This window comes from Triturus cristatus, chromosome 9 (genome assembly GCF_964204655.1).
Source record: "Triturus cristatus chromosome 9, aTriCri1.1, whole genome shotgun sequence".
Taxonomy (NCBI): domain Eukaryota; kingdom Metazoa; phylum Chordata; class Amphibia; order Caudata; family Salamandridae; genus Triturus; species Triturus cristatus.
Window position 1 is genome coordinate 646,452,574 of NC_140592.1, and position 12,840 is coordinate 646,465,413.

A 12,840-nucleotide genomic window follows, 5' to 3' on the forward strand; every position below is an offset into this window, starting at 1 on the left:
GATGAAGGACGTCGCCGAATGGATGAAGGACAGCCACCTGAAACTGAACTCAGACAAGACGGAGGTCCTCATCCTGGGATCCTCACCCTCCGCCTGGGACGACTCCTGGTGGCCCCCTGCCCTGGGAGCCACCTCCAAGCCAACTAACCACGCACGCAACCTGGGCTTCATCCTGGACTCCTCCCTTTCAATGACCAGACAAGTCAACACCATCTCGTCCTCATGCTTCAACACCCTGCGCATACTCCGAAAGATCTTCCGGTGGATCCCCACCGAGACCAGGAAGACGGTCACCCAGGCCCTCGTCACCAGCCGGCTGGACTACGGGAACGCCCTCTACGCCGGCACCTCCGCCAAACTCCAGAAGAAACTCCAACGGATCCAGAACGCCTCAGCACGACTCGTCCTGGACATCCCCCGACACAGCCACATATCCGGACACCTGAGAGACCTGCACTGGCTCCCCGTCAACAAAAGGATCACGTTCCGACTCCTCACCCACGCACACAAGGCCCTCCACGACCTGGGCCCCAAGCTCCTCAACAACCGCCTGACCTTCCACAAGCCCACTCGCCAGCTCCGCTCCGCCAGCCTCTCCCTCGCCGCCGTTCCACGCATCCACAGAGCCTCCGCCGGAGGACGATCCTTCTCCTACCTGGCGGCCAAGACATGGAACTCCCTCCCCATCCACCTCAGGACAACCCAGGATCACCTCGCCTTCAGGAAGCAACTCAAGACCTGGCTGTTCGAGCAGTAATTCCCCCCCCCCCCCCCAGCGCCTTAAGACCCCCTGGGTGAGTAGTGCGCTTTAAAAATGTCTTGATTGATTGATTGATATAAAAGCGGCTATAGAGGGAACAATTTTAAAGGCAGAGGTAAAGGTACACCAACGCGTACCTCTCCATCTCCAAAAAACAGTGACTTCCCCATAATTCCCCGAACATCTTACACCTGTGGGGGGAAGACTATAACAATTTTTTCCCATTCTGCAATCAATAACATCGGACAAATGGGTATTAGACATTATCCAGCCTGATTAGTGCCTGGAGCTTACCAACAATCCTCCCAGCATTACACATCTCACTCACAAACTCGTGTTACAGCACCAACAACTCCTCAAACAAGAAGTACAAGCTCTTCTAACAAAAGGAGCTATAGAACCAGTTCCAATACAAAATCAAGTATCAGGAGTTTACTCTCTTTACTTACTAATCTCCAAAAAAGGGCAGTGCTCTACGACCAATATTAGATCTCACACCGCTAAACCTATACATGCTATCAGAACACTTCAGCAAGTGCTTCGACTTCTACGACTTCTACAACAAGGCAACTTTATGCCAACACTAGACTTAAAGAATGCATACTTCCACATTCCTATTCACCCAGCACGTTTCAAATATCTCAGATTTGTGATAGCAGGAAACCCATCCAGTCCTCACTCCACTCGCAAATGGGGTGCTTCTTTGGCATTTCTAAGGAACATACCCATAGCAGATATTTGTAAAGCTGCTACACGGTCCAATGCACACACTTTTACAAAACATTATTATGTGAATAATCTTGCTAAAGCAGCAAGCTAAATTTGGTCAGACTGTCCTTAGGACTCTGTTTCAGACCTCTGCACCATCCACTGGCTTGCCACCGCTTAGGGGAGTACTACTTTTTGGTGTATGCAAAATGTGTATCTACATCTGTTCATTGCATGTAGTGCTGTTTATTCAGTGCACCCACCCTCTGACCTGTAAGCTACTGTTAGTTACATATTCCTTTCACTTAATACATTTGTCTCTATACGTGCGGACCCCATTTTTTTCTGGTCACTACTCCATTATTACTCTCTCCCGAAAAGCGAAAAACATCCTTAACAGGGAGTCTGTGCTCATGCGCTTCCTAGGCGAGAGGAGGAGTCACTGAGACCATGTGACTCTAAAGACTTTTAAATAGATAAACAAGTTGCCGCCGACCACGCACAATACTAAATGGCAAGAGTATGCAGAGCTTGTGAATCTACATGCAATGACCAGATGCTTACAGGGTAAGTAATCTAATCCTTCAATTCATCCTCACAATCCCTTGTTCATCCATGCGCATGTCTCTTCGGACTCCCTGGTGGTACTCATGCTGTGGAAGAAGGCACTCATGTAAAGCGGGACTCTCTGCCCCTCATAAAAAGACCTAGATTGATGCTCCAGGGAGCGTTCGCGTACACCAACGGAAGCCTCATTGTAGTGGCTTATTGAAAATTCTGTTGTCTTACTGGCAAGATGTGGCCAGCAGTGGGAAAAATTGAGGAGATAATGCAACCTCGTTCTGTTGTGAAGATAAAGAGAGTAAAGAGAATTTGGAGGAGGGAAATGTTTACATCAGATGTACCGTGGCTGTGATGGAGAGACAACTTCCAGGCAATACAAGCATCCTGTTACAACACCATGCTTGACTTAGGATATCCCGCTTTTGCTTTGAGTTTCTGCAACACCTTATAAGGCTACCTTTTGATGAGCAATACCTTTTCTCACCCCCGGGGTAGATAAAATGCTGGTGACGATTAGGAAAAATGTGGGGGTGGTTAAGATCAGTGGTCTTCTCCAGCATCAAGATGAGAACACACCACATTATACTCGATTTGAAAAACAGGACTTTAATGAGAATCTCATACAATAGGGTTAAAGGTTACTTGCATGTAGATGTGGCTCTGGTAAGAATATCCTTGTGTTTCAAGAGACATTCTGTTCTTTTGATTGTAGAAGCAACACTTCATGTTTCTGCTCTTGAAAAGAATCTAATATCTCTGCTGATTTTCTTAAAAACCATTGGCAAAGTAATACAGTATTGCGTTTTGGGTATCCCTACGCAGATGTTTCATCTTTGCCAATGGTTTTGGCTGATGCTACTTAGTATCAGCAGGAATCAAAGGGGGAAATGGTGCGATTATGTTGTAGGCTTGCATGCTTGGTGACTCTTGCATGTATGTATCTTGACAGTACCTGCTGCTGCTTGATGATTTTTACATACACATTATTGCGCACATTCATCGTGATGCAGTGGTATATGTATATATGTTTATTATTATTATTATTTTTTTATTTAATGTTTCAATTTGTAAATGGCAATGTTGTATCCGTAAGTTTAAAAAATATACACGACAGCACTTGAAAAAATAAAGCAGCATCCCCGGAGGACATAGGGAGGATAGCAGGTTGCTGCTGAAGAACCATCCTAGAAAGAATATTAAAATATATATATATATATATATATATATATATATATATATATATTTTTTTTTTTTTTAATATATAGAGGAACATTACAGGGGAGCAACGAAGGAGCGGGGAAGGTGGAAGGAAGCCAGTGCTTTCAAGCAGCAGCAGTAATATACTAGGTGCAGAGACGCCACAGAGGAGCGAGTAGGGGTTTTAAAAATGTTAAAATTTTAAAAACATAATAATCATAAGGAGGTGGGTGGGGGCAGCAATGGAATAACGTTGAGCGAAGAGGTGGAAGCAACGCAGAGAACTGGGGGCGGTATTAATGGGGGACGTTTTTTAGGAGAGAACAAAATATTTTCACTACCATGGAGTACTAAAAGAAAAAAAATATTAATGGAAAGAGTGGAAGGACACACAATATGAAAGACACACTTTAGAGGCTGGGCAAACAAAGAATTGGGAGGAATGCCATCAAATAAGAAGTAGGGAAATGAGATCAACAAGAAAGCCATCCACACTTGAGAATGGGTCCATCCAAAGCTAGGCATATGTATTTATTTTAATGTATTAGAGACAATAGGTCTTCTTTAGGCAAGGCCTAAAAGGGAAGGCTCATAAACCCTAACCTAGTAAAGGTAGTTTCTTTAACTGCAGATAGATACACAGGGCATCATCACTAGCGAACCATTTTGTACTACAGGGTAGTTACTTTTCCTTCATTACATGGGTTTGAAAATAATTTTTTCTCTGAAACTAGCAGGCTGTCCAATTTGTACATGTATTTTTGTTTTCCATTTCCCAGTGAGGAGATCAGGTCAAGTTTCTCTCAATTCAACTCCAAGAGAAAGATCAAACACGAACCGAAGCAAAAGGCAGAGCCATTCTGCGGGAGTTAGCCAGTCATTGATGCAGTGCACAGGTCAGTCCATATTTGCTGCTCTCTTCCACTTCTTTTACAGTTTCCTGCTTTTGAATCGCATTCAGAAGTCTTACGGAAGTGTTTTTTAATTTATTTAAGGCTATATAGGGGATGCTTAAGCAATCTAAAGGTAGCTCAGTCATGATTGCATCAGTGTTATGACTGCAGTATTCCATAGACAGGGAGTGAGACACAGGAACATTCTTTGAAGCTGTTAAAAGCCGCAGTCTGTGTCGATAAAAGCGGAAATCAAATTGAACCAGCTCGGCACAAATTTCTAAACTCTCAGGCCAGTAAGTCTGATTTCACTGTTCTTCAATCATGCGCTCGCCCTCACCTCAGTCTTACGAATGTTGAGTTTGAGCCAGTGGGTATCCTTTCAACCCATCTCATCATTCAATCCATGCAGTTTCAAATGCTTGTGGCTTTGACTCCCAGATTATTCTAAATTCATAACATGATCAATGGAGTCGGGAGCTGCTTAACTGTCTACCAATAACTTTCGGAGTTGGGCAATGATCAGGTGATTAGACTTGGAGACGTCTACTGGGTGAACTCGGTATTTATCACTATAACTTGCAGTTTTCATTTTTTCATCTCCTGCACATTTCCTCTTATTTTTCTAATTTAGAATTATTTTTGATTCAAACCATTATGTTTCCATATTGATATTAATTTTTGTTATTTTGACCTACAGTTTGCATAATGTTATTTCCATATGCTCCAGTTAAAAAAAATGATATAAAATAATGTCTTCTAGAGCATTTTTGTTAAGTCACCCACATGTAGATTCCCAAAGCACTTTTGAAATATACTTATACATTTATAACGTATAATATAGACCTGTAATAAACAATTATACCCTCCCCCGTCCCAACTAACCCAAGAAAAATCTTCCACTATAACCCATGGCAGAGGCTGGGTGGCTTAGTACTTTAATGAGGATTCTTATGGAGATGAATTGGGATTTCACATGTTTCTTTTCCATCTCCACTAGGTAATCTTCATTAGTGGTCATAAGCTTCTGAAATATCTAAAGAAAAGTATTAACTGTATGTATTGAATGCTCCTCTGTAGGAGTAAAGTTTCCATCTGGATGTCATTAGACGGATAAGGCAGTAATTCAACATACACATTGAATTAACTGGGAGAGGTTGTGTGATGGAACCATGCATAGGATTACCATAAATGCCGGTTCAATGCGGTCTTAACCACGCATGCCTCAACTATACATATACCGTTACTATGCATGCCTTTACAGTGAAATATGTGTTGTTGAGGCATGTATGGCAAAGACGTGTGCGTGGTTAAGACTTACCAGGTAAGTGTAAATCCCCCCACAGCTCTAAAATACCCTCCAGCCAGCATTCTACTCCAGCCCCCTACCCTAAGCCCTAAAACAGCCCATAAACCCCTGTCCTGAGACGTAAAACTACCCCCTTTCCTCCTAATAACCAACCCCTGAGACCTAAAAGCTACCCCACCCACTCCCCTGAGCCCTAAAAACTGCCCCACCCTCCCCCTGAGCCCTAAAAACTACCCCACCCTCCCCGCCGAGCCTTAAAAACTACCCCACCCTCCCCGAGGCTTATAAACTACCCCACCCTCCACCCGAGCCTTAAAAACTACCCCCTCCCCCTGAGCCTTGAAAACTACCCCCGAGCCTTAAAAACTACCCCACCCTCCGCCCGAGTCTTAAAAACGAACCCCACCCTCCCCCGAGCCTTAAAAACTCCCCATGAGCCTTAAAAACTACCCCACCCTCCCTGAGCCTTAAAAACTACACCACCCTCCCCCAAGCCTTAAAAACTACACCACCCTCCCCAAGCCTTAAAAACTACCCCCTTCCCCCCTGAAACCTAGAAACTCTCCCACCCCACATGAACTATAGAAACAACGCCATCCTCCCCCTGAACCCTAAAAACGACCCCACCCTCCCCCCAAGCCCTCAAGACTACCTCACCCTCCCCCGATCCCTCAAAACTACCCCCCTCCCCCTGAAGTCTAAAAACTACATGAACACTAAAAACTTCCCCAGCCTCCCACATGAACCCTAAAAACTACTCCACCCTCCCCCTGAACCTTAAAAATGACCCCCTCCCCCCTCGGACTCTAAAAACGACCCCCCCTCCCCCGACTCTAAAAACAATAAGGACCCTAAAAACTACCCCACCCTCCCCATGAACCTAAAAAAACTACCCCACCCCTGAACCTTAAAAACGACTGCACCCTCCCCCTAAACCTTAAAAACTACCCTACCCCCCCAAACCTTAAAAATGACCCCACCCTCCCCGAACCCTAAAAACTACCCCAACCTCCCCCCGGAACCTATAAACACCCCCCTCTTCCCTGAATCCTATAAACCTCCCCACCCCCTTAATTCTAAAAACACCCCCACCCTCCCCCCTGAATCCTTAAAACGCCTTCACCCGCCCCCTGAATCCTAAAAACTACATGAATCCTAAAAACTACCCCACCTTCCCGCCCTGAATCCTAAAAACTACCCCACCCTCCTACCCTGAATCCTAAAAATGTAATCCTAAAAACGACCCCACCCTCCCCCCCTGAATCCTAAAAACGACACCACCTTCCCACCCTGAATCCTAAAAACTACACCACCCTTCCAACTGAGCCCTAAAAACTACCCGTGCCCTCAAAACTACCCCACCCTCCGAGCCCTCAAAACTACCTCGCCCTTCCCCTGAGCCCTCAAAACTACCCGCCCCGAGCCCTCAAAACTACACCTCAAAACAACCCCAACCTCCCCCCCCGAACCCTCAACTACCCCCTCCCCCGAACCCTCAAAACTACCCCACCCTCCCCTTCAACACTACCCCCCGAACCTTCAACACTACCCCACCCTCCTCCCCTGAACCTTCAACACTACCCCACCCTCCCCCTGTACCTTCAAAACTACCCCACCCTCCCCCCGAACCTTCAAAGCTACCCCCACCCTCCCCCAAGCCCTAAAAGATACCCCCCACCGTTCCCCGAGCCCTAAAAACTTCCCCCTGAGCCCTAAAAACTACCCCACATCCCCCACCAGCCCTAAAACTACCCCACCCTCCCCCTGAGCCCTAAAAACGACCCGCCTTCCCCGATCCCTAAAAACTACCCCGCTCTCCCCCCGAGCCCTAAAAACTGCCATGCCCTCCCCCGAGCCTTAAAAACTGCCAAGCTCTCCCCATGATCCCTAAAACCTACCCCGACCTCCCTCCGAGCCCTAAAAACTACCCGACCTCCCCCCAGCACTAAAAACTACTCAGTCCACCCGAGCCCAAAAAACCTCCCCGCCCTCAAAACCACCTCAGCCCTGAAAACTACCCCCTACCCCCCCAAACCCCGCCCCAGCTCCACTTACCTCACTGCGTCCTCTCCTGAGCCTTCCTCTATCTGGGAATAGGCCCACCCATTCCAGCAGCTAGACCACGCACTGCCTTAACCACGCATATGCGTGGTTAAGGCATATGCATGGTTAAGGCAAGGGTGGTTGCGCTTGCGTTGTTCGGACACGCGTGGCTGTGCCCACATTGTTCTGACCTTTTCCCACTAGGAGATACTGCAGAGCCATGGGGGACACCAGAAAACATATTTCTGACCTTTTGAGTTACAGGGACGAAGTACAATTTTTTATGTTCTCTGAGATAACATATTTAAATAGGAAGATAATGTGTCCTTTCAGGTCTGCCCCTGCAGCCTGGCCAGCTTGATTTGATTGATGGTGTTCAATGCCACTACACAATGTGATATTATCAGAGCAATGGCGCCGCTGCCATCTAGATGTGTCAGTGGATCATCCGGATTCTGATATTCTTTTGGGGTGAAAACCAATCTTAAATAATCCAGGATGTAAAATTTCTCAACAAATTGTGTCTTAAATTGCCATCAGTCTAAAGTGTTTTTGTGGCCGACGAAACAAAAATTTGGTTGGGTCCTTTTTATCAGCATTAGGATTATTCAGTAAAAGAATAGCCAAAGCATGTTAAAAACGAATTTGTACTTTTCTGAAATATAGAAAGGAGTTTAGTTTAGCGAGGAAAGTTTGACCCGGTAGTCAAACTAAGCTGTTAAGGAATATGCAAATGACAGGATTTGAGTGAAAATTGTCAGTGCTTCTTTACCCAGAGCACGATTTCTTATTGCCTAAAGATAGGTCAGGTTACACCTATCCCAAAAAAGCAAAATGTAGACTTGTGTCCTATCACTTACATTATGACACTTGCAACATTTCTAGAGAAATCTGTACATTTACAACTTTGCAACCACATTAAACAGTTTCAGCTCCTCGACCATTGCCAATCTGGCTTCAGAACTGGCCAGGAAACGGCTCTGACTCACATCGTAGATGATTCCCTGAGAGTACCTAATCAGAACAAGCCTTGCCTGCTTATACGCCTTGATCTCTCCTCTGCATTTGAAATGGTCAAACTTGACAACATGTTCATCTCTTGGAGAAAAGGATGGGTATATCTGGTCCCATCCTAAGCTAGTTTTCCTCCTTCCTTCATAGTAGAGCTCAGTGTATCAGTCAGTCAGACCCTATCAGACATTGCTCCTGTCTCAATTGGGGTCCCTAAAGGATCTGCACTCTCTCTACTGTTATTCAACTTGTTCATGGAACCGCTTACTGAAATCATTGCACACTCAAATACACAGTACTCCATGTATGCAGATGACACAATTATTTATGAAAATGTCCTCCCCTGAAGATATTATAACTCTTAGCCTTGCCTTACTGAAAACCCAACAATCGTTTACCCACAATCACCTTATGCTAAATACGCTTAGGACTAAATTTCTCCTGATCGCCCCCCCCTATCTCTCCACTCCCATAAATAAATGGCTCAAACAACTTACAGCACTCAACTTCGCCCCTCATGTTGTTGATTCTACTAGATCTTTGTGTTACACTGGACACATACCTCCGTATCCAAGATCACATCAATGCTACTACCAGAGGAGCTAATTACCATTTGAGCACTCTAAGGAAAATTAAATCCTTCTTACCTCCAGATGACTTTCAGCTAGCAGTCCTATTGCGCCTAGACTACGGGAGTGGCACTCTTGCAGGTCTACCCAAAGCTCGGTTGGCTCCGTTAAGTGCCACTCTAAACTCAGCTGCTAGGCTCATAACTGGATCCTGTAAACACTACTGCATTACACCTGATCCGAAGTATCTAAAATTGCTTCTGTTTGAAGCCAGAATTCTGTTTAAGATAGCCTGCATGACCCATAAGTCTCTTCATCACAACACTCTTGTCTACCCAGCAAAAAGTTGTTCTGTAAGACGTTCTAACTCTGCTAACTGTATTTTTATCTGTTTATTACCAATGTTTTATATGTCCAACTTGTTTAGCTATTTATACAGTGCTCTGATACCCAGATGGGTCATGTTTGCAATATAGAAAACTCCTAAAATAAATAGAGCTTATGTAAGAGATATCAAATATTGTGAATATTGAACTTCAGAAATGTGCTTAAGCTGTCCATTGGGATGTGATCAGTTAACTATGATTGACAGCGTGAAAATGACTTTCCATAATTTACGAACCCTTGTCTCAATTTGGAGATGGTAATATAGAATTTTAGTCTTAAGATTTATATTTATTTTCCCCACTGACTACGATAGGCATGCCATCTGCCTCCTTAGATTTGTTCACAGCCAGTTCTACAGATACCAGTGGTTTTGCACTGGGTATTTGGGGTCTTGATTTACTTTTAATAACTGAGCAGGATGTTCTAAGACGAAGATTAGAAATGGGTAAAGCAACAATCAGTATCACTTCGAGAAAAAACATACACCTACTCCAGTGAATATATTACGTTTTTTTTTTTTTTACAGAGGAGGTGAGTAATGTTACTCTTTACAGCTTGTATAATAAAAGAAATAACTACATCAGACCAAACTAAAGAAACCACACTCAGGAAAGAAATAACATTTTGTGCAAAAACATCAAGTTTATGGCCCTCAGAGTGTCAGGCTGATGAGCAATTGGTGTATGTCTCATGCACGTAAATTAATTAGATCTGAGATTGGCATAGCAGAACAATCAGCACAAACATTTAAATCACCAGAAACATGAATCTGATTATAATGCAAAACTATTGGAGAGCAATTCTACAAAAGGACGTTAGAAGCTATCATCATAGCCTGAGGCCAGTAAGCATTTACAAAACTTGTAATATATTTTGAAGTAAGGTAATTTTTATGACTAAAAACTCAATTTTAAAACAAAGTGGTTAGAGGACAAGGTAGCAGCATTGTAGTCATTTAGTGTACAAGCAATCCTACTTCAAGGTTTCTGTAAAGTCATTATTACTCGTAAAATGTTATAACCAGTTAGATCTGCCTTGGCAATTGCCAGTCAAGTTTAGTCACTGACCCAGCTTTCAAACAATATTAACATATCTAAATCTGTTCTAAGGATTAAATCAAAGAATGTTACCGATTTGTTTGTCATTTGGGATCATTTTAACTATTCCATTATTGAATATTACCCAGGATTTGGACTCTGTGACCATAATATTTTGTGTGAGATCTTTCTTGGGGTTCCTGGTGCAGTCACTGGCTACTTTGTAGTATCCTGTAATGGTTCTTATATTTACCATTGGGGTTACAGGCCCACAATACTGGTGCACTCCAGTTAAATGTCCAAGTATCCTTTCCTCACTTGAATTTCTTTACAGGTAGCTAGCTTGAACTGCCAAGGCTTAACTGGGCGGTTATAGGGGTAAGAAATATAGCTATGTTATGTCACAGAAAATAACTCTCAATCACCTCTGTACACAGTTATTTCTATAAACCTCATAGACAAAGGGCATTCACTTACTAAGGGGTAAATACAATTAAATAAAATGGATGTCATTTAGGATCTGGAAAGATGAGGCTAGCGCCTTCTGTGGCTGAGATATAGCCCCAAAAGCTTTTATAGCTCATTAGTGTAGGCCACCTGCATTTCTAAGCTGCTTCAGAATGTTCAGAATGTTCACATGCTAAGGACTCTATATTCTATGATACTGGCATAAGACTAGTGTTATCCTATCTGACTGTGCTTAGGACGACTACAGATTATTTGAAACTTATTGGAACTCTGTTTATTTTTTTATTAAAATGACCTTTTCCCCTTAAGTGGTTTTGGTTTATGCTCCCTGTACTTGTGCAGCTTACAGTACCATTCTGGTCCACGCAACAGGTTGGAAGCCTCAGATGCTGAGTTTTCAGAACCAAAAATGAAGTGTTTCAGAAATCCCAAAACCCACCATTTTAGCAATTTAAGATGCCATCCTAATGAAACACCATAGCGCAGTTCTGGTGATGGGGGCCTGTCACCAGTGTCCGGTCAGACTGTTTTAACAACCAGTGTCCAGGAAACAATTCAGAACTGGGGAAGAGTAGGATGTTTACATAAAGAAAGGTTATTTTGGAATCTCACCATTATCTATACCAGTCCCTACTTGGAACTGGACTTGGAATGAGTGGCTCATCCTAGACTTCAAATTCTGTTTGTACTAGAACAGTTGCTCAAGGCCTTAAAGAACTGGGATGTTGGGACAGGATTTTCCCCTGCGTGATAAATGGGTGTGTTCCCGTGCTCCGAGGGCTCGACTTGACTATGTATCTGGTATCCTGACTTTTATTTTGGCCCTAGTGTCACACTAATCTAAGCTTGAGCACAGTGGCATAGGTCTGTCCCAGACTATGCAAGGAACTTTACCTCTTTTTTGGCCTGAATGAGGACGTAAAGCGGGGGTGGCAGGTTACTATGTTTTGAGATTGATAATGTGGCCAAACATTTTATCTGTATTGAGTTTGTGGCCTACTGGTCCCTAGTGTGTAAAATGATTCTGTTATGTGAACGCTCAGAACCTTACATTACCATTCTATGTGTATGTCATGGGTGTGGATGGTGTACGTAGAGCACATATGCAGTAGAAGGACTCTGTATCTAAGTACCGAAGCCAGCTGGATCCATTTTGGATGACCCTGGTTTGGCATGGCACACGATGGAGGAGGAGGGAAGCTCAAATAGAAGTTAACTATTCGAGGACCCCCTTCATAGGAAGCACACTAGCAGGTGGAAAAGGCCAAGCGGGCCCCGGTGGTGTACCAAAGAAAGGAGGTGGCTAATAAGTCCATCTTTCTGAACCTCTGACGCGGGATACATTGGTAAAGTTTTGGAGAAGGTATACAAATCTTGATAAAACCGTCATTTCGTACAGAGCCATCCTCCCCATGACATTCAGTGGCAATGTCTGCCACTTCTTAAGATCAGCTGTGATCTTGCGGGTAAGAGGGGTAATATTTAGGGACCATGTCAGTTTGAGAAGGATTGATAAGTTCAAGGTAAGAGATGCACTCCTTGTCATCCTGAATTTACTCTTTCTTTGCCATAGTGATTTTAATGGCGTGCAATAACCTGCTTCGCGCTTCGTCTCAATGCGCTGTGACAATATAACATTTCCACAGGGAACCTCTTAGTGTGGCAGTGCAGCCTGGTGGAATCACTAAGGGGTTCCCTGTGGAAAAGTTTGAGAAGGATTGCCATCTTTGTGCCCAGGTAGCGAAAACTGAGGCGACGTACTGTGATGGTCGTTTGCCAATCAAAGCAATCCTGTGTGCGGGGGCAGCCACTAAAATCAACTTGGTGGATTAACCTCCAAGCCAAAATCATCTGCATAAAATAGCAAGAGGCGAAGGTAGCGAGGGCCACGGTA

General features: G+C 44.0%; 1 protein-coding gene across 17 annotated transcripts in view; it reads left to right on the forward strand.

Moving 5' to 3' along the window:
• Positions 1 to 12,840, forward strand: part of CLASRP (CLK4 associating serine/arginine rich protein) — a 900,118-nt gene that overhangs the window by 748,826 nt on the left and 138,452 nt on the right. For all 17 annotated transcript variants that reach the window (XM_085625696.1, XM_085625697.1, XM_085625686.1 and 14 more), the window contains one exon: positions 4,009 to 4,125. In XM_085625696.1, coding sequence (XP_085481822.1) covers positions 4,009 to 4,125 — 117 coding nt within the window. The remainder of the gene's footprint in view (positions 1 to 4,008; positions 4,126 to 12,840) is intronic.